Raw genomic sequence first — 23125 nt, forward strand, 5'->3', positions numbered from 1 at the left:
TCACCCTGGGGCCTGGTCTTGCGCCTCAGGGATAAATACCAATAGGAACCAGATTTGTGCAACTATGAAGATGCTGCAAGTTTGTGGGGAGCCAGCAGCTCTCAGAGGCCTAGGTTGTAGTTCTGTGTGAGGAGACACAGATCCAGATTCTGGAAGTGGAGTAAGTCCCTTGACTTGGCTGATCCAATCAGTGAAGTAGGTGACCCTGGTAAAGACGCTGGGGTAAATGGGATGCCGGCAGTCCAGGCCCCAACTAGCCAGTCCTACCAGGACCCATAAACTGGTTTGGTAGCAGATGAGGGGACCCCCAGAATCACCCTGAGGAGAGAGAGAGTAGTTAGTGTGCGATCTGCTTAGGGCCACAAATACCAACTGCATGTTGGGATCCTACAGAGCCCAGACAGATGAGGACAAGCTGAAAACTTAAGGACTTTTTGCTTACCATGCCTCATGTCCAGAAGGGAAAGTTTAGGGACTTGTAAGAAAGCTAGTTCTGCTAACCTATGTGTAGGTCCTGGCTCTGTAAACCTTGAGCTGATGCAATATATTCAGTCAGCTCCTCTGCCTTTGGTAACCTTGGTTAGGTCTATTTTCTCAACTTGTGAATTGGAACTCTTGAAAAAATATGCCATTCCCTTGGCTGGGTAAAGACAGCTCATATCAGAACACTTCCAAAAGTAACTGCATTTGTGAAATTCCTTTAGGAAAATCCCATGGGAAATCCAGTCTATAATGGGGACTATGTCAGCTCAGGAGTTGGAAGCCTGCAGAGATGGGGAAGGCATCAGAATCCAGACATCTGGGCCCTGGTTGTGCCACTTCACATCAGACCAACTATTTTCCTTCTCTGGGACAGTTTCCCCAGAAAATCCATTATGTCCAATTGTGAGTTTACTTCTATACCGTATAAAGAGTTCCCATAAGAAACTGACAACCCAACAACAAAAAAAAAAAGTGAGAAACTTAAATGAAACATCATAGAAGACAGCATATAGCAATGAACATACAAAATGCACTTAGTGGCAAGATGGGTACCAGAAGCATACTAAGTCAGCACTGAAAACATTACCAAACGGTTTACTTACAAATTACATATTTGTGTATATGTTATGCCTCAATAAAAAGTATAAGATATGCAATAAAAATTGATGTTAGGATTTGCTAAAGCTATCCTCAAGGAAACTATTGAGGCATGAATCCAAGGAAAACAAGTAGAGGTAATGAAACAAGAAGTGTGGGGGTCTCCACAAAGACTAGAGGACAATACAGCCACTCTTGGAGGAACTGAGATAGAATAGGCATGGGAAAAATACATGACTGCCTTGCTCACCCGGCAGATGGACTTTCCTGTGGAGAGGCCCCCGGCACACAGCATTTCCTCATGCACATAGTCCTTGTTTTGGCCTGGTCTTCGCCCATATAAGGCATTACAGAACTCATTCTCAATGATGCCCACTTCACCCTCTTGCAGTGAGAAGGGTGGTAACAGTTTTGCTGTGAAAATAAGGAGGAAGTCAGTGATGGGACACTGTGACTTAGCTGGGAAGTCCAGGCTACTCTGATTGGCGCTCACCATAGGACATCTGAGTGTCAAATTCTGTTTCCATCTTCTACCTACTTCTCATGAACTTCTCTCCTTTTTCTCAGAAACTCCCACTTACCTTCCTCATCTCTCTCACAGCAGCAGATCACAAATCTACTATATAAGGAGGCAAGTCCTACTAACACATTGTGTCCAATGTTGTTAAGCAACCTTTATCACTAATCTTTATCCTATATCTTTATCCACCCATTCACCCATAAACCCACTTATTTTTCATTACCTTTATCAATCTATCTGTTTTCCACATCCAACCTTCCATCCATCTATTCTTTTATTAGTGTCTCCATCTATCCTGCTGCCTCATACCTGCTAACACTTCTTATCCACAACACCTATGCACCCATCTTCCTTCCTTCCCTCCCTCCCTCCTTCCTTCCGCCCTTCCTTCCTTCCCTCCATTCTTCCCTCCCTTCCTCCTTCCTTCCCTCCCTCCTTCCTTCCTTCCCTCCTTCCCTCCTTTCCCCTCCCTCCCTTCTTCCTTCTTTCCTTCCTTCCTTCCTTCCTTCCTTCCTTCCTTCCTTCCTTCCTTCCTTTCTTCCCTCCTTCCTTTTTTCTTCTTCTCCCTTACTTACTTGACTCCATCTCACTCACCTATGCACTGACTATGTCACCAATAGCCTTGCACTAGTTAAAGTGATACAAAGAACATTTTTAGTTTGGAAAACCAGAAAAACTAAATTGATCTACTCATTTGTGTCAAAGAAATAACACAAGGAGAGGTGACAGTACAAATTGTCTACTTTAGTACACATAATTAAGTAAAATGCAGATGGGAGACTGTAAAAATAAATCTAAACCAATCATACCAAGACTAAAGGGGAGAGAAAATTGCAGAGAAAAAAGAGGTCCTGGGGTGGAAATGACCTCAAACATATTCAAGGAGAATTAAGGAAGCTGGGGTTGGGTTAATGAGGAAAGAAGTAGGTGATGAAGCAGAAATGGATCAGGGTGCTATCATCACATAAGACCTTGACAGGGATTTTTTTAAAAATTTTGATTGAAAGCACAAGTGAGAAGTAGTGGAGGGTTCTGAAAAGGAAAATGAAATGGCTATGTTATAAAGCAATGCTGACGGCCACATAGAGACTCATGTAGAAGCAATAAGAATAAAAGTGGAGGACCATTTTAGAAACTACACTCAAGAAATGGGAGTTAATTACTCTGGGCTATGTAACAGCAGCACTGTGCAGTATCCATCAGGTATTAGACTGGGATTGTAAAACAAAATGTGGGCCCTGCTTTCAAGAATGTGTGCATGGGTGTGGGGGAGCAAAGCTCCTCAGGAAGACATGTTCTTCCCAAAACACCTAAAATACATTTTTTGAGAAGAAATGTGCCAAATTATGATCTTACAAATAAGTAAAAAATCTATATTCTTTTTTATTTACATTATTCCATATTTCTAAGTCATAATCCTTTAATAAATGCATACATTTCTCTACTTTAAATCTAAAGTAATAAAAGCTAGGGGATCTTGGTGGCTCACTGGTAGAGCCTTTTCCAATATGTGCAAGGCACTGGGACCAATCCTCAATACCAGAAACAAACAAACAAGCAAATAAAACCAAAATGATTTCTCCATTATGTAGTTCATCTGACAAGGCTGATAAAGCCAATTGAGATTAAGTGAGATTAAGCACTTAGGAGCTGCAATAGTTCTCACTTAATCATGCATTCACAATGGTCTCAAATCACATGTGACTTTCTGCTTTACTCAAGCACTCCCAAGATATTTGGTAGTTACATGTATTATACTTGGATACTAAGTATTTAGGCCAGTGTGTTTGAGGCCTTGTCCTCAGCCTGTGACACTATTGTTAACTGAATATCCTATTAGGAAGAGGTAGAGCCTAGTGGTAGGAAGTTAGGTCACGGGACACGTGTGTCTGTTAAGAAGATACTAGTACACTGGCTTCTTCTCATCTTCTTCTTTGCTTCCTGACCACCATAAGGTATGCATCATTATTCTACCACACATTTCCTCACCACAATGTGCTGCTTCACCACAAGTCCAAAACAAAAGGGCCAAATTATCATGGTCTGGAAGCTCTAAGCTAAATCTGTGAGCTAAAGTCAACCTTACCTTTTAAAACTGATTACATCAGGTATTTTGTTACAATGCTGGAAACTTGATAACATGGAATGTGCTAGCCTCTACACATGACCTTTGAGTTTAATCAAATCACCTCAGATCCATGATTGATTGAAATCTTAGAAGAAAAAACAATTAATATTCAAAGATCCTAGATTCTAAATGGCAAATGTCAACAGTTCCCCACCTTCTGAACCTGGACTGCAGGGAAGTTTGTGGCTATGGACTCTTCACACTTTCAGGGTTAGAAGACTCTATAATGGCTTTCTCATGTCAAAGGCTATGGAGGTGAGGTACCAGCCTGGGTCTCTTGCCAGCTGAGACCTTTTCCTTCCTCCTCTCCCTGCCCTCACTCCCTCTCCAACTTCCCTTTCCCTTACTGTCTTCAGAAAGCATTCCCCATCCAGTTATCCAACAAGATGTGTGGTTGTGGAGCTGTGCGTCTTTAGGTGGGAGGCAGGCAGGCACAACATAGGATGTGAAGTTGACGGGCAGTCGCAGCTGCAGCATTGCAATGTCACTCCCAAAGGAATGAAACTTCTCAAAGTCTGGGTGTTTGATGATACGATTCACAGACATCTTCTGAGTGTGCTGTGTTTTCTGGTATAGCTGAGTATTCCCCAGCAGAACCTGATAGTCCCCTGGGGCCTGGGATTTGCTGAAAGATAAAGGAATCCATCATCATCTCATCTCTGAGTGGAAGGATAGCCCCGTGTTCCTGAACCCTCACTTATCACTGGCCACTCTGCCCTGATTCCATGCAGAATGGTCTCTCCCTTTCTGACAGTCAAGTGTTGTGGTGGGTGGAATGAGAATGGCCTCCATAGGTTCATATATCTGAATGCTTGGTGCCTAATTGGTAGAACTGTTTGGGAAGTGCTAGAAGATGTGCCCTTGTTGGAGGAGATGTGCCACTGGGATGGCTTTGAGGTTTTAAAAGCCCAAGTAATTCCTAATTACATCCCATTTTCTGCCGTGTGCCTGAAGATAAGATGTAAAGCTCCCAGGTACTGCTCTGGTGCCATGTCTGCCTACCTGCTGCGATGCTCCCTGCCATGATGATCCTAAAATAGGGAGTCTCAATAAACATTTTTAAACTGCTCTGAACATAGTATCTCATCATGGCAATAGAAATATAACTAAGACAGAATTTGATACCAGGGAATGGGCTGTCACAGACTTGGTCAAGTTGGTTTTATTGAAAAAGAGCAAGTAGGGAAAAATACAAAATGTAAGTTTGAAGAGAAAAGGAACACCTCACACAGCTATTCCTGCAACTTGTAAAAAGAAAAAGTCTGAGGAATTATTTGTTCCTAAAGAGCAACAACAAGTCAAGGCTTATGCAAATGTAATTTGAGGGGGTCAAGTTTTATCCTAAACAGCAAGCAGAATTTGGTGGCATCAGCTATGTAGTTCTGACTTTAGAGTCATGGAGGATACAGAGTAAAAGGTTTGTGGAATCTTTGTCTGTTAAGAAAAGCTTCCCTGCAAGAAAGCCCAGTGAGGCCATTGTGTGAAGGTGCGAAGGTGAAGCCTGGGTTGTGCTGGAGACCTCAGAATATGGGAGGTGCTAGAAGTACAAGTGTAGGAGACCTGTCAAGGGGAGTTGAACCAATCCCAAAAAGAAAAGTTATGTTGCAGACAGAAAAGCTAGAAGGATAGAACCATGTAAGTCATTTGACACTGGACATAGAGCTCCATGATTAGGAGTTTAGCCTGCTGGGTTTCCATCTTGCATTGATCCATTACTCCCTCACTGTAGTTCTGTTCCTTCCTTTTTGAATGGTAATGTATATTGTGATACCATTGTATGTTGGAAGAATGTAATTTGCTTTTTTTATCTTATAGGGGTAGCAATTAATAGATTGTTCTGAATCTCATAAGAGACTTTGTACTTTGAAATGGTGTTGAGACTGAAAGACTTGGAAATTTCTGAAGTTGTGCTAAATGCATTTTTGTATTATAATATGGCCACAGCCTAAGGAGGTCATGGAGTAGAATGTGGTACTTTAAATGAGAATGACCTCCATGGGCTCATATGCTTGAATGTTGGATCCTTAGTTGGTAGACCTGCTTGGGAAGGATTAGGAGATGTGGCCTTGATAGAAGAACTGTGTCACTTGGTGGGGGGTGTGAGTTTTTAGGTTTCAAAAGCCTAATCCATTCTCAGTTATATCTATTTCTCCAATTTGTACATGTGGATTAATATTTAAGCTATCAGCTACATGGTACTGTTCCAGCCATACTCCTGCCATACTCCTTGTCCTAATGGTCATGAACTCAAACCCTCTGAAATTGTGAGGCCCAATAAACATTTTCTTTTATAGGTTGCCTTGGTCATGATGTCTCATCATGGCAATAGAAAAGTAACTAAGATAGGAGCCTTCTTTCTCCAGGCTGATCGATATTCTACTCAAACCTCACGACAAAGTATTCCCCATTATATCTTAGAACTGGAGGAACAAAGAATTTCAGCACTGGAAGGGTCCCTAATAGAATCTTCAAATCAAACCTTTTAAATTTTTACTTAAGAAAAACTATGGCTGAATCCGAGTTTTGTGATTTAAATCTTAAATGTTATTGGCTTAGGAGTAAGCCAATAACTTAAGGCATAGTCATCAACCTGTGGTGCTATCCAGAAAGAGTGGAATATTTAGGAAGTGAGATCTAGTGAAAAGAAGTTATGCCATTGGGAGAATTTCCTTGAAGGGCCCTCACGTCTTTTCATTATTTTTGTTTCCTAGCTACCATGAGGTGGTCAGGCCTCCCCTGCAAATGTTCTTGCTGTGATGAACTGTGTTATTATATAATCAAAGAAACAGGCCAACTAACTTTGGACTGAAACTATGAGTTGAGATAATCCTTCTTCTTTTTCATTTTCTGGATTGTTTGGGCACAGTGATGGAAATCTAGCATATTTTCCTGCCCCCTTACCAAGGACTGCTTCTCCACTTGATATGAAGCACTCACAAATGAATTGTTAAATGCACACATCAGTGTGTCAAAGGGAGCTTTCCTTCTTGTTCCTGATAGGACTGAGTAAACAGCCTAAGTATCAGCTTTTCCCCCACAGCTCCCACACTAGGAGGATCCTCACCAGCTCCACATACCCAATTCCTCCCTTCTGGTAGCCCCAGTAGCTCCTTTCATTCCTCTAAGATTGCAGCATCTTTGTAGATTTATGTTCCTCGGGGCTACCCTCTTCATATTGTTTGGCATGTCTCACCTGTATCATACTGATTGAAGCTTGTTTCTTCTGAGAGAAAAGAAACCTTGACCTCGGTTCTCCTACATTCTGTTCCCTAAAAGGTCTCAGGTGAATGCAGCACAAAATAGGTGCCAACAGGATTAAGCTGGAGCCTCAAAGCCAAAAAGCTAAGTTTCAGTTCCCCGGTCTGGACTGTATAGCACCCATTCCCTCTGGGTTCCTCCATGTCTTATCAGAAGCTAGGCCCTCTTGTCAGACTCCAGAGAGCCAGAGGAGATTGGCTCCTGGCTGTCCATAGCAGTTGTTCAGGTTTGAGCTACGGTACTTTCCATCCATATATCCTAATATGGCATAGGCATGGCCATAGTTTTTCCCAGGGCTTAGTTTTATAAACATAAGAAATTACCTGGCTGTTGGTCATATGTGGTCCTTTCCTAGAATCTGATTCACAGGAGAGAAAGGGACCATGAAATAAGATGAAGTCTACAGGTAGACAACAAAGCATGGCCAATCCTCTTGGGAAACATCTGTGTGAGTTGGCAGGCACAGGGTGGGAGTATAGGGATCCCTACAGAAGCTGAGAATTAAATATAATGAGAACCAGGACAGATCAAGGAAGTTTTGATGTCATATGGGGCTAATCCAGGCAGAGAGGACAGCAGGTGGAAGTAGACTGCCCCAGAGAAAAGCCCAGAGGAGAAAGGCAAGCTATCTCTAACTTCCTCCTCTCATCCTGTATCTTTATCACCACCCAGTCCCTCTCTGGGGGCTCCAGACAAGGCAAACTCACTTTTGAAAGCAGTGGGCTGTGGAAACGAGCCAGTGGGAATCAATGAGGACAGCTCCACAGAGATGCAAGCCCCGGTACAGCAGGCTGGCCTGCCACGGCCACTGGCCAGCCAATGTATCCCGGCCACCAAACACTTTCCCAACCATCTTCGGCTTCCCACAAACTGTGGAGACACCCCCGTGCAATTTGTTAGAGACACAATTCCTGAGAGGCAGAATAACTCCCTAAGGAAGACCTTCCTCCACTTCACAGATTAGAAGATTATGGCAAAAAAACAAATAACCTGTGTAAGTGATTTGGGGCCACCCTGGTCTCTGCTTCCACTGGCCACCACCTGGGACATGAAAAACTCCACTGACAGGTTCTGTGGGTGCAAGAGCTCAGGAGTCTGGAAAGATGGAATGAAGCAAACAAAAGGCTGACCACAGCAGCCTATCCTTAAGTGGGCCTCACAGGCAAGTGGACAGAAGGGAGGTTTTATGCCTTCATTTCCTCAAATAACACAGCTCTGTGCTTACTTTTTAGATCACACGACTAGAAGTCTCATAGGTGACTGATATTAGTTATTCAAGGTAATGACTTCTCAGTGACTGTCCCAAATTCAATCTGCCCAATACCCAAGGGAGAGAGAATTGCTGGCAGGACTTTGTGGTGCTGATGAGTGACCTGGGACAAGTTGTTTTACATTTCTAAACGGAGACCGAGTGAGGCCAATAATGATAATTTTGTTTCTATGATTCATCTGGGAGGGGATTACTGAGCCCAGATCTTTACAAGATTATCTTCTCCCAGGAATCAGCATCTGAAATCTCAGGGAGCTTTGTTCCCTTTGCCCCCACTCTTAGTAATCCCATGCTTTCTGCCACTACCACTGGGTCAGCCCTGGACACCACCTTGGTCCCACAGCACCACACCAGGCCCTAGGGAGGAAAGAGTCAGTATCGGAAGAGAACCTAAGCCCCCTTGGCAAAAGGGGTACACTACTTCCGGTGCCTTGCGTGACCTTCATGGCCTCCACCCGTCACCCGCCCACTGGCTTTCAAACGAACCTTCTGCTCCGCTCATAGAATCCTGATGCCCGCTGGTCAACGGTTCCCAGCCTTGCTGTGGCCCCAGTCTCCATGGTGTTACCCCAGAAAACTTTGAGGGGCTGGGGACACCAGACTTCAGAACAGAGCCAGCCTTGGGGCTCAGGAGCAGCAGAAACATCAGGGGTAAGAGTAGAGGACTGGGCCCACAGGCGATCCTCACCACCCTAGTGCCCATCCCAGATTCCAGGACCTATAGGGAAGTTGGTCCTGACCTGAGCCTGACCCCGCCCCCTCCGACCTGGTCCTGACCCCTGCTGGGACAGTTCTTGACCTTGCCTTGAGATAGGACTCCAAGCCCTGCCCCCCATTAGGCTTTCCTTCCCGCTGTCACCCAATCAGAACTCCTTCAAGACCACAGTGCTCCTTGCTCCAATTCCTGCAATTACCAGCCTCTAACCCATGTGCAGTGTAGTCAGCAACAGTACAATGGAAAGTTCCTACACAGCAATGAACAAAAGACATGGAGTACAACCACAGAAAATAGGAAATGATATGAAAGGGAAATTCAGGCTGGGGTGTATCTCAATAGTATAAGTGGAGTGATGGGGAAGCTCAGGGGTTCACTAGGACATCCCTATACACCCCGTACACATAGAGAAAGTTAATTTGTGGAAGAAGGAGGAATTAAAAGATCCACACAGAGGGAAAATGTAATTAATTCTCAGGAAAATAAAACATGAAAGGTATCATTTCTAGTCATCAAATTATATATAATAGCTTCCCAGTATTTTATTAATCAGCAATTTTTCTTTATAGTGGTGGTAGGCATCTGAATCTCAAAGACATATCCCCTCTTACCCCACATGTGATCTGAACTTATGTGAAAGCACGCCATTTCACATTTACCATATCAGTCTTCATCTCTCAGACACAAACTTCGGACTCTAGGAACTTCTACTATCACTGCCTTGGGGAGAGGAGGATATAATGTAAATAAATTGAGACCCTTCAATGTGGGATTCCCCTCTGTATGCTATGAGAGAGAGAGAGAGAGAGAGAGAGAGAGAGAGAGAGAGAGAGAGAGAGAGAATAGGCAGAGTCAGGGAGAAGCCAAGTAGCCCCTTCAGGAAACAAATGCTGGATGGCATACAGAACCTTACAGGTAGGTCACAACCACGTGGCAATAAACAGATTAATAGAAATGGGTTAATTTAAGATATAAGAACTAGCTAGAAATATGCTAGTAGGCCAAGCAGTGTTTTAATTAATACAGTCTGGGGGGCTGGGAATAAACAAGCAGCCTATGCCTTCACCTTAATGTAGATCTGGCCACTGTCAGTCTGATCCTAGAGACTTCCTAGCTATATCTCTAAATTGAGTTGTAGACATTCTCCCGACCATGTGCTGACCTTTGGCCTGGGCCAAGTAGGCAGTTTCCTGCAACATTCAGGCAGTAGAACATGGGGGTAGGTATCCAGCAGAACCCGATACCTACAAGTCTATGTAAGATGGCAGTCAGGGACAAGTGTGTCCAGTTAGGTATGAGTCTTAACATTGTATGTGGAAAGCAGGTCACATGATTTTGAGCAAGGCCTGAACAACTGTAGTATATTTTGGGGGTGTGAGGAATAGGTATCCTGCATTGCCTGATCCCTAAGTTCAAGTTTGGTGGTAGATATCCACCAGTGCCTGAACCCAAACAACCATGGTTTGGGTGTGCTGACTGGGTATCGAGGATGGCCTGATGTAGTGTACATGTATGTGGCCCTCTACTACATGTCATCCTAAATATACTTCTCATCATCATGTCTGCTGTAGCTCCCCTTGATCATTCTAATATACACTAAAAGTAGTTAGGCCGCTGACACTGGATTCCCCTGAATATCCCACATGCCTTGGTAGGTACTAGTCTAGGATGGATAGTCTTGATTGTCAATTTGACTACATCTGGAACCAACTAAACACAAGCTGCTGGCAACTCCTGTGAGCTCTTTTTTCTTTCTTTCTTTCTTTCTTTCTTTCTTTCTTTCTTTCTTTCTTTCTTTCTTTCTTTCTTTCTTTCATTTTTTGTTTGTTGGTTGGTTGGTTTTATTGAGACAGGGTTTCTCTATGTACCCCTAGCCATCCTAAAAGTTGCTCTGTAGACCAGGCTGACTTTGAACTCAGAAATCTGTATACCTCTGCCATCCTAGTGCTGATATTAAAAGCATGCACCACCACCAACCAGCATTTAAGGGCTCCTCTTAGAGTATTGGAAGCAGGACAACAACCCTAAATTTGGGCCCACCTTCTGGTGGTAGTGCATATGGATATGGAAGAAGGAATTTTTACTTTATTTTCCCTCACTCTAGCCAGCAAGTCCATCTATCCTATTGCTGCACCAGTATTAGAGACAGCATCTTTAGGATTCCAACATAGACTGAGGATCAGCAACTCTCCAAGAAGACTTCGGGGCTTCAGATTGGACTGCTGAGAAATTCAGCCTCAAGAACTGAACAGCCAGATTTTTTGGCCTCTCCATGGCAAGGCAGTCATTGTTGGAGCACTCAGACCACATTCTGTAAGCCAGTCTAATCCCCTTTTCATTATGTACATACACACAGTAATACAGACTCCAGCCAGGAAAGAAGATCAGTGCTCTCTTCAGTCATCATCAGAGAAGCTTCCTCCTTAGCAGATGGGAACAAACACAGAGACCCAAAGCCAGACATTATTCAATGAGTGAGAAACCGTGGAATGCTCAGCTCAGAGTTGGCGGTCTCCATTATATCCCTCCCCTCAGAGCTCAAGGAACCCTGTAGAAGAGGAGTAAATAGTGTAAGATCTGGAGGGGTTAGAGTACACCAAGAATACAAGGAGCTCTCTGTCAACATGATTGATGCACATATGAACTCACAGAGACTGAGAGAACATGCAAAAGACATGCATAGGTCTGCACCTGTTGGGGTCTTAGAGCTGAAAGAAATAGATGCATGTCCCCATCCCTAACTCAGAAGCTATCCCCAGGTGATGACCACTTGAAAATGAAAATTTAGTTTCTTCCAAGGAAGTCTTACTGGGAAAACAAACTACTTTTAAGGGTAGACTGCATGACCTGTAGGATTGTGTGATATATGCTTTATATTTTAATAAGCAAAAAGTTTCATTTTCTTAGACTTATGCTGGCCCATTATCTGTCTTTATTTGTGCAGGTATACTCATGATGACCATAACTTCTAATAAATGTGTGATTACTGAATCAACCTTTTCTAAGAATAAAGCAGTTGCCCACTGAAAACCTGAGTGTCAATGGTATGGTGTACATATTTTAATTTTCCAAATTCTGCAACATGGAACACATTCATCTGCCAGATTTTATTCCTTTGAGTACCCTTTGGGTTAGTTCATGCAGGTAGTGGTGTTTGGTTATAGAAAGAGCAAGTAGGACACCTCTTTATAATCTCCATAATTTGTTGCCATGTAATAGAAAATTCTTTCTTTGAACCTTTGGTATTGACATGATGTTTCTTATGGAATTCTAAAGCCTTTAACACATTTCCAATCAGTAATCAATCAATTTCTGCATTACCTTGTGCTAGAGGATCTGACAGATCCATATAGGATCAGCTGTATGTTATGTATATGGGACAATGCCTATTCTTGATTATATCTTCCACCTGTATGAATAATGAAGTCAATTCTGTATCATCTGTATAAATTCAGCAGTTTCAATATGTAAAACAACTTTAAAAATTTATTTATTATGTATACAATATTCTTTCTGCGTGTATGCCTGAAGGCCAGAAGAGGGCACCAGACCTCATTACAGATGGTTATGAGCCACCATGTGGTTGCTGGGAATTGAACTCAGGACCTTTGGAAGAGCAGGCAATGCTCTTAACCGCTGAACCATCTCTCCAGCCCCCGTTAAACAACTTCTTCTGCATATTGTGAATCAGTAACTATATTAAGAGGTTCATTAAAAATCCTTAGCACATTTTGGTGAGGATTTTGGTGTGTGGGGAGTGTCATCTAGCAGTGTAGGTGATGAGTTGGAGCTCTGATGAATAGTAGTGATGTTTAAGAATGGGGTGAAGTTGTCTAGAAAAGCCTGATATTTAGCATGTTATGTAAGAAGGTGTTGGGGGAGGGGGAGTCCTTTTGAACTTGAAACAGCACTGTATGTGGGGCTTCAGAGGGTTTCTGGGTATCCAGCAGAGCCTGATTCCTAGCAATATATTTGAGCTGCAATGGTAGAATAATGTCCAAGAGTATCTTGCCTTGCCACATACGTGATGACATGGTAGGTAGGTAGGAAGGTTCTGAATCTAGTATATGTGAGGTTTTGGCAAAGAACAGTGTCCAGCAAGGGCCTGATAAACTACCAATGTATTTTAGTAGGCAGAGGTGGGGGTGTAAGATTGTCCAATAGGGTCTGATATCCAGAGTGTATGTGGTACAGCTACAGTGATGAGTTTACCCAGTAAGACTTAATACTTAAATGTTTATATGGGGTCCCAGAAGAGGAGTAGCCACATAGAATGAAAACCACCAGTGTATATAATGCAGCAATGGTAGAAGGTGTGTCCAAAACATACAGACTTCTAGTTTTCAGCTTTTGTAGGATACCTTCCACTCCATATATATTTGAGGTATTAACCTCTGCTGGATACATAAGTTTCTAGGTTATCGGTTCTGTTGCCCCCTAGCTCATACCCCACATATAGTGCCAGCTCACAGACCCTGATGGACTGCTGCTGCCCAATTGCAGCAGAAAACACCATTCATTATTTTAGAGATGGATGACCACCAAGGACAGCTGCAGCTTAGAAGACAAGCTGTGTGTGCTGCAGAGGGTGGAAGTGCAGAAATTACTCAAGACACTTGGAGGTCCCAGATCATGCATGAACCCCAGACATCGAACATTGTACTACTTACAAGTTTTGGAGTTTGGCTTTGATAGTGACTGTGCCCTGGTTCTTTCCTCTTGAAGAAAGTAATTTTTATTTTACAGGAGCCTACAGTTGAAAGACTCTGAATTTTATAAGACTTTGGGTTTAAAAAGATTGGCTATTTTAAAGATACTGAACTATTAATGTGTTGGAATTTGTAAAGACTTAGATTTTAAAGTTACTTAAAATTTTAATGTGAGATCTTGGAGATGAATGTGAAAGTAAAAGTTGTGGCTTATGGTGACGTGTTCGTGTGTCAAGCTGATAAGAGGTCAATTGTGCTTGGTGGTTTTATGTCACTTCCATACAGGCTCAAGTCATTTGAGAGGAGGAAACCTCAACTGGGAAAATGCCTCTGTAAGACGGGGCTCTGGGCAAGACTGTAGTGAATTGTCTTAACTAGTGACTGATGGGGAGGGCCTGGTCCATTGTGGGTAGTTGCCATTCCTGGCTTGGAGGTCCTGGGTTCTGTAAGAAGACATGAGGGACAAGGCAGTAAGCAGCATCCCTCCATGGCCTCTACATTAGATTCTACATCTAGGTTCCTGCCCTGTGTCCTGTGCTGACTTCTTTCAATGAACAGTGATGTGGAAGTAAAAGCCAAATAAACCCTTACCTCTCCAACTTGTTTTTTGGTCATTGCAGCAATAGAAACCCTAAGACAGCAGGACCTGACACCTAGCAGTGTATTTGGTATAGTGGCCTTGGGTAGAAGTCTGCAGAAGGTCTTGCCATCTAAGAAGTTTATATGGTAGTGACAGAAGGGTGTCTAGCAGGCAATGAAAAATGTATATTACACAACAGTAGGGAGTGTCCAAGTGTGGATTTGTGGAAATGAATGCAGAGCCTACAAAGACTAGAAGACCATCAGATTCCCTGGAGCTGGAGTTGCAATGGTTGTGAACCTCCCAATGTGAGTGCTGGAGTCTAGGAAACAAACTCTTTCCTCGGCAAGACCAGCAAGCATTCTTTTCAGCCTCTATTTTTTTTAAATATTTATTTATTTATTATGTATACAATATTCTGTTGTGTGTCTGCCTGCAGGCCAGAAGAGGGCACCAGACCCCATTACAGATGGTTGTGAGCCACCATGTGGTTGCTGGGAATTGAACTCAGGACCTTTGGAAGAGCAGGCAATGCTCTTAACCACTGAGCCATCTCTCCAGCCCCTCTATATTTGTTTTATGTACCTTTTACCTATTAGAAACAGGAGAGATATTTCTATGCCCATAGCAGCATTGTTCATGTATGACTTAACATTTGATGTGATGGGAGGTTCACAAGGAACTGTTAAAACCATTTTTTAAAAAAACTTTTAATTAAAAAACTTTTAATTGGCTGAAGGATTACTAACTCAGTTATATTGACAGCTACCCAAAAAAGAACCCAAAAGAGCAATGACAGAACTTGTTTTTTAAGACATTTAAGTATCCATTGAAAATTTATTATGCATTAGGAAGCTTAACCTAAAAACCAACAGCATAGTAAAAAGATATGTTATATCTGTTCATGGCAGAACAGGCTTCAAAATATATTTTCCTTTAAATGTATTCAGTCAGTACACAATCCTTTATAAAAGTTGTATATATTTTTTTCTGTCAATACCTTCATTATTTATAAATACAAGATTTATACAGCACCCCATCAAAAAATTAAAATCCTTACAAATATCTACATGTTTTCATACCTATAAAACTTTCAAAGGAGTGCTTTGTTAAAGATAGACCCTAGTTAATGGTCCATTTACTGTGCAGCAAAATATAAAATCTGTAAAGTTTTCTTTGTCCATAAAACATCTCAAAAATTAGCAAGATACTTATCATGAAACTAAGCTTCACTAACCTTCATAATTTTTAAAGGAATTTGATGTGTGCATTCCCATGAGATTCTAAATTCAGAAAAACAGACTGAGATATAGACTGGTTGAAAACAAACACATTCTACATTAACAGTTAAGGCAGGAGTATGATGAGGAAACGGAAGTAGGACATAGGAGATACAGGAAGGAGCATTCTCTGCTGTTACTCTCATCACCTTGTAGGAATGTTCAAATTGTTAAAACAAAAACTAGAATGCTTCATGGTTGGCTGTTTAGCTTTGAGATAGGATCTTAGTATGTTGCCAGGGCTAGCCTCAAACTTCAATCCTCCTGTTAGAATCTGTAAGTAGCTGGGCTACAGGCTTGATTTTTTTTTCTTCTGTAAAATTACTTTGTATACCAAGAATCTGTTCTGCTTGTTCAACATTATTTGAATTTTCTAAGAAAGATTTTCTTTATCTAATAAAGGTAATCACTGGCCCACACACTATTAAGGTTTGTTTTCAAGAAGCTTAAGAAATAAAAAAAAATTAAAGGGAAAGCAAAACTAGGTTTTCACTTAACCTTTGGACAAAGTCAGTAGATCCCTGATACCAAGTGACTCTTTAGAATGGCCACTCATCAACACCTATAGACTAAGAGGAATAATTCACAGGAAAAATGAAAGAAGGCAGTTAACACTCTTGTCTCATACCTTCTACCAAAAAGAGAACAGAAAAATTTCTGCCACTCTCATTCTAGTTACGGAAGAAAAGGTATAACCTTTCCTACCAGACATGATTTTCCTATTAAAGATTTAAAGTCTTGATTCCATATAACCTTGAGTTTCATATTTTCTGTAAAACATTTTCAATCTTTCTTAGAATATATAAACAGGAAGAAAAAGAATGGGAGTAAAGGAACAGAAAGAGGCAGAAGAGTGAAGGGTAAAGGCATGAAAGAGTAACTTATTAAACTTGGCCCAAAGGATGCTGTTAGCATTGCCCCTCCAGCACCATGAAGTCTCCAGGTGGTACAGCTTCCTCCACGGCTCTCAGACGGTGTCTGCAGAACCTCCCTTACTGCTGGGTACTGCTGGGTTATAGTTCAGTGCACTGATTTCCAGGCTCTTCAAAGGAGAGCTCCCAGATGCTGCTGTCTTGCAGTAATGGCTCAATGTCCTCATCACAGCCCCGTTCAGGGGGAGTGCTTGGGCTGCTACTGATGTTGTTATGTTTTTGAACTCCACCGGTTTTACGGTATTCAGGGATGAATAAGGCAACCAGAAAAGACATAAGAACTATACATGCTCCAAATAAAAATGGTGGGCCTGGGATGAAAGCTCCCTGATGGATATAAAAAAACAAATGAAGACAGAAGTTAGTTAAGTATTTATTTATTTTTCTATTTGTTTATTTTTTTTTAAAGACAGAGTCTTGTGCTATTTAGTCCAGAGTAGCCTTGACATCACAACCCTTCTGCTAATATCTCCCAAATGTTAGGATCATAGACATGCATTAACATACCCAGCATGGTTAGGATCTTTTTTAAAATTACAAGCTAGTTTTAAATGATTTTTTGAAAAGTCTAGTTAATTGTTTTAATAGGCCTGTATTTCATTAATCAAGGCAAATTCTAATAGAGATTAATGTTTGGAAAATAACTCAGGGCAACAAATCACTGCTTTTTATATTATTTCTAATTAATAGAACCTACCCTATATACTTACAAAAGCAGTAATTTCCTTTCTGTAATCTCGTTACCTCAGATCATACATTTCTACATATGAATATCAATAATTTCGGGTTTGTACAGAACTCTGTATAAATGTTTATCTTTTAAAAAACAGAAGCACAGTAGCTTAATTGTTAGTAAGTTTTTTTTTTTTTTTTTTGGTAAAGACAGAGTCTGTTGTATCCCAGGCTGGCCTCATACTTATGTAGCTAAGAATGACCCTGAACTTAAGATCATCTGCCTTTACCTTCTGATTGCTAGAGTTACAATCATGTGCTATCACACTTCTTTTAAGTTTTGTACATTTTAGGCAAGCACCTACTAACTAAGCTATATACCAAGTTCCTTAAGCTAAATTTTTAGGTAATTTTATATTTTATTTAGGTTCAATTTAGCCAGATAATAGCATACTATTCATAGTAACTAGGTGAAAAGAGGATCTAAATAAGGTACAGACACTTTTCATATAAGACGTTAAATCTGTTATGAGCCCTTTCTGATCCCAAGCAATGAGCTGCTGCTGTCAAATGCAATGATAATGAATAAATAGGAATCTAAAGCCACAAGATTATGCTATAATCAAAGATAACCATTATTATAACACAGATCACCAAATTACCTGTAAGGGATCATCATCAGAATTCAAGTCTGGGCCCAATTCATTCAGTTCAACATGGAACAGGTAGAATATGAAGCCATACAGTGCTGGCCCTAGGCCATTACAAAGTCCTCGTATTCCTGTTATGATCCCCTGGGCAACCCCTAGATCACAATGAGAAGGGAGTCAGTCTCTCAGAAAAGTGCCTCACATATAGAGCTTATCTAGGACACTCCATCATTAAGACAGACTTGGCTGGACTGAGCCATCATAGTTCAGGCTAATTATCTATAGCATCTATTACAGTCATTAGAGTTCATCATGATATTGTCATTCATTATACAAATGTTTTCTTGGTTGCATTATGTCTATTTAGTAGTCAGTACTTTCTGTGTGAATGTCTACAAGGAAAAAATTGAATTCAGCTTCTGAAAACCTTTTGAACTAGACTACCATTTAATGAGAAATAAGAAAATATTAAATAATTATTTCCTTATGTAATTTCAATTTTTCTATGGGTTAAGACTTCCTTCTTAGCTCATTTAATTGTTCATGTACAATAAAAGTATGTTCTCCATTCAGACCTCCTTGGCCACATGTGAATACAAAGAGGCTCCGCCTGGCCCTGGGTTGTCATCTGCAACCTTCCATCTCATGCAGACGTCCACTCAAAAATTCTGGAAGCATCAATTTCTAGATATCACAACTTTCTAATATGGTAGGCAAAACATGGGTTTGAATCATATGAAATGCATATTTTTGTAAATCAAAAATAGGCAAGTATAATAGTATTCATACCCAGCTAAGTCACTGCAGTTAATGGTGATAACACAAAGGATGTCACTTAAGTCCATAAATCTAAGGATGGATACAACTTACTCATACAGCAAACTCATTATGTGGGAAAACAGGTGTAATGATAATAAATAAACCATCTTTTAAAATTTAATTTTTGTTGAAAATTTTAAAAGTCCTCTTACAAATTTAAAAACATTTTCCTTTAGGGATAGAGGTGTAGCCTAGTATATTCAAGGTATTGGGTTTATACTGGCATCAAATCAAACCAAATCACTATGTACATTTGTGTTGTTTTATACACATATACACAAATTTTCCATTTTCCTGTAACACAAATGAATATTACAATGAATATTTACAATTAAATGAAAATAAAAAACAATAAATGAGATAAAATCTCCTACTTCCTGACTATGGTAGGGTGGGCCATTAGAAGATGGAGGAAAAAAGGGTTAATTTTGGTATCAGAACTGGCTGAAAAGGAAACACCCAGAGGAAGGAAGAATAAAGTCTGCTTTCTGCACAGCAATTCTAAGTCACGCCATCGCTCCCTATCTCCAATTACTAACCAGAGTTTTCTTCATTTCTTCAAAGATCCCTTTCTTAAATTAAGCTCCTGAGACTGAATTATTTCAAGTTAACTTTTAGTGACTAAGGGGATATTACATTGTTAATTTGCTATTATTATTTAATAGAAATCTATTGAAATAAGATTATAATCCGGTTAATCCTGATAACAATGTAATCAGAAATGAAACTAGAAATGGATGTTTTCTATTTCTAACTATTACTAATAACCTGAATGGTTGAGTCTGGATTGTTAAAGTCTGAGCGTGAGCAAGGAGGAAAACAGAATTTCTGTATTTGACAAAATAAGCAGATAAGCTCCTATGACAGGGGCCCACTGCTGTCAACTGTTATTGTTATGGAGGATGCAGGATTTCATACTTCAGGAAAGAGAAGTTCCAGCGGAAGGAACAAGGGTACAAATCTCACCTTGTTGATCTGACTCAGCATTCCTAGAGATGAGGGCACTGACTGCTGGGAATGTAATGCTGGACATGGCAGCCACAGTTCCTGCTGCCCACATCATCCTGAAAAGATTAAAGAAGGCTGTAAGAAGGTTTTAAGGTACTTTTAATCAGTGGTAACAGTGCAAATGTTTTGTATTACCTCATGTTCCATTTTATTTATTTTTCACTCTTTAAAAATGGATTTCCTGGACAAGGTATAGTTTTTTAAGTAATTTTAGTAATCTCAGCATCCAAAAGGCTCAGGCAGAAGCAGCATGAATTCAAGGCCAGTCTGGGCTACAAAGTAAGTTTCTCTGCGAAAAGAATCCATACTAACACTGACCACAGACTGGGATGCAGATCAAAGAATGTTTCCTCTTTCAAAAGTCTCTTCTCCCAGGTTGTCCCACTGTCATTTCCAAGTGTAGGCACAAGTTCTTAAAAGGATGTCTATTCTTTTATTGTTTTAAATAAACACCACATCTCCATCTGCAACTGTCACTAACTTTCTACATTTCTAGAAAATTCATCTTTCACAATGTCCTTGGGCTGTGTGGTCTGCCAGGCTTGATAGCACTGTCTGCTGTTAAATGAATAAACAAAGACTACTTCAGACCTTTGTCCTTTTCTCAGTGGAAAAAAAAGTCATGATAATGTACTTCCTTTGGGGTGGTCTTTATTGACATTTAAAAATCTTATTATCATAAAGTCTTTTTAACATTTTATAAAGTGGTGTGACTAGATTAGCCAGATACTGAACCAGAGTTCACAACCCCCCCCACCAAAAAAACTGAATCATCAACTTAATCTTAGGCAAAATGTGAGATAGAACAAATGGTTCATATGAAATGAAATTCAGAATTTCATATCTGCTTCCCAACTAATCTCTAATCAACAAAGCATTTCTAATAGCTCCATTTATGAATGCAAATGAGCAAATAAGGACTAATTCATGTCTACAATGGAAACTGAGACTCTGCAGTATCTGGCAATAAGGTACACAAGGACACTTGCCATACAGGAGAATGGAACTCAAGACTTCCTGTTCTTTTTTTTTAATCAGTAGGTCTTAATTTGACCTTTCTTCCCATTTATAGGAAGCTAAAATATGAATACTTAAAGAAAATTGATGCAGGATAGTGTTCATCAACTGATTTATTTTATGATAGTTAAATTACTGCCTAAGTGTACCAGCAAAGCATGCTGTAATCTATTGTTATTCAGTGTCTTTTTGTTTTGACTATATGTCATATCCTGAAAGTGGGTAAATGTACTTAAGAAGCAGAAGTATAGGGACTAAGAGACCATAGAGCTCAGCTCTAAATGGAACATCTATATCATACCTCCTTCCCACAAGGCTCAGGGACCATTCAAAAAGAGTTAAGTTGGAAGATTTTAACAGCCAGAAGTAGTGGACATATTCAGAGAAACAGTATTTGCTAGATTTGACAGCACAGTTGCACACATGAACTCGCAGCAACTGCACAAGATCCAGCCAGCAAAAATACCGGTATGAGTGGAGGAGGTATTTATGAAGTCCCCCCCAGGCAGAGGAGCTGTGGATAACTGGTGGCTTCTGGGGAAATGGGAGGGGGAGTTTTCAGTTTTCTTCAGGAATGCAGACCCTAAGAAACTACTCATGATCTATATCTCTACATATACAAATAATACCAAATGGACACAGTGGGTTTAAAAACAAAAGATCACATTAAGTTAGGAGAAAGTGATGAAAACATACATACATGTATGATATTATCCAACAACTAAACGAGAATGTGTACACAAAGTCAGCAATGGTGGCTCAAACCTGTAATACCAGTATTCAGGTGGCCTTGGCAGGAGAACTGCACCAAGTCTAAGGCCAGTCTGGGCTACAATATTTGATTGTTTCAAAAAATACACAAATCTACCCACCCTCAAAAAAAGGGAAAGGAGGGAGAGTGTGTGAATGGGGAGATCACGAGTGAATGAGAACTGTATTGGAGGGCTGGTAGATGACAACACACATTCAATTAAGCAATGACTCCAGAACTAGTGAAATCTTTACAAGACATCTCAAATCTTCTAGCTCCACTCCTGCCCAAGCATGAAATGCTAAATACAACAAGCTAGTGAGACAATCCCCCCTTAAAAAAAAAAAAAGTCAAATAGCCTTAGCTCCTTTAAGACTCATTATATCTGTTAATATTCACTGCTTTTTGCTTGTTTGTTTTGATAATATGTGAATTAAGGGAAGCTTACCAGGCCTGAGATCCAAAACCATACCAGGCAAGTTGGAGCATCTGGAAACCCAAGCCAAGGAGGACAGTATTTTTATTCCCTAGTGATCTCATCAATTTGCTAAGGAAGACTGTCTGTAAGGCAAAGAGGATAACTCTCAGAAGCATATGAGCACACATGAATATGATCACAAACTCAAATTCAGAGCATAAGCTCTTTTGGTGAAATCCACTCACTGATGGCCAAAGTCTTTTAAGGGTACATATGTCTGGTTATAAGCCCCAAGAGCAGGCAGTTGTTGGGAGCAGTGAGACCCCAGATCCTGAATTTCTTGTAATCCCCTGATCTGAGTGCCTACAGCTGCTCTGAGCAGGAGACCTTCAAGAGTTCCTGATGGCAGGAGAGTGGTTTCTGGTGGGTTTGGCTGGGGCGTGGCTATCTCTATATAATCTGCCCCTGAACACAATAAAGGGGGCATTCTTGGGGAATTCCAGGATGACCCATGTTGCTGTCTCTCTGTCTGTGTGTGTCTGTATATTTTAACCTCCAGCCCCTTGCCTGAAGCTCGTGAACTGGGTGCCAGCCATGAGGGGTGGGGGTGGGGGTGAGCGGCAGGCAGTTGTGATAACTCTTTAGGGGTGGAGTTCAAGGACTCTAGTACTGATCTGGGGCTTAGGGCCTTTGACTTCCTTCCAGAAAAGCCTGTCTAACTGGTGTTCCTCTAGTCCCTCCCAAAAGGTTAATACAGCTGCACTGTAGTTATCATGACTGAGAGGATCACACCTTAGCCTTCTTTAGAGAAATGTCAACAAGCACTTAATGTTCAGCAGAATTCTACACCTGTAAATGTTCATCAAGGTTTACTATTCTCTCGTAGTTAACAACTTCACAAAATCAAGAATGATAAGATATGTGCTTCCGTGCTTCCCTATCCAACCTTCCTTTATCCCAATCATCCTGTTTCCCCAAGTTCCCCCAATCCTCCCCTTCTCACTTTTCTCTCCCCATCCCCCCTTATCCCCATCCCACCCCACCCCCAAGATCCCAATTTTCTCCCCGGCAATTTTGTCTACTTCCCATAGCCAAGAGGATAACTATGTTTTTCCTTGGGTTCACCTTCTTATTTAGCTTCTTTAGGTTCACCAGGTATACACTCCGTGACCTTTATTTATGGCTAGAAACCAATTATGAGTGAGTACATCCAATGTTCATCTTTTTGGGTCTGGGTTACCTCACTCAGGATAGTGTTTTCTATTTCCATCCATTTGCATGCAAAATTCGAGAAGTCATTGTTTTTTACCGCTGAGGA

The 23125-nt window shown here is 40.9% G+C and overlaps 2 protein-coding genes across 2 annotated transcripts in view; both read right to left on the bottom strand.

The window, feature by feature from the left end:
- On the bottom strand, positions 1 to 7854 carry LOC126502617 (putative serine protease 47). Its single transcript, XM_050143776.1, has 4 exons — positions 7694 to 7854; positions 4076 to 4353; positions 1331 to 1494; positions 1 to 318 (listed from the first exon to the last, which is right to left on the bottom strand). Exons 1-4 carry the CDS (start codon positions 7837 to 7839, stop codon positions 1 to 3), a joined length of 906 nt encoding a protein of 301 aa, XP_049999733.1. The 5' UTR covers positions 7840 to 7854.
- A 7208-nt stretch (positions 7855 to 15062) lies between these two features.
- The window catches only part of Mfsd14b (major facilitator superfamily domain containing 14B), a 41876-nt gene continuing 33813 nt past the window's right edge, over positions 15063 to 23125 (bottom strand). Inside the window, exons 9-12 of the mRNA XM_050144076.1 lie at positions 21838 to 21950; positions 19580 to 19677; positions 17807 to 17949; positions 15063 to 16799 (exon numbers count right to left, since the gene is read on the bottom strand). Of these exons, the coding sequence (XP_050000033.1) occupies positions 16554 to 16799; positions 17807 to 17949; positions 19580 to 19677; positions 21838 to 21950 (600 nt within the window). The 3' untranslated portion in view covers positions 15063 to 16553. The remainder of the gene's footprint in view (positions 16800 to 17806; positions 17950 to 19579; positions 19678 to 21837; positions 21951 to 23125) is intronic.

This window comes from Alexandromys fortis, unplaced genomic scaffold, assembly GCF_014885135.2.
Source record: "Alexandromys fortis isolate MF-2015 unplaced genomic scaffold, M_Fortis_MF-2015_v1.1 scaffold_1, whole genome shotgun sequence".
In the NCBI taxonomy this organism is placed as follows: domain Eukaryota; kingdom Metazoa; phylum Chordata; class Mammalia; order Rodentia; family Cricetidae; genus Alexandromys; species Alexandromys fortis.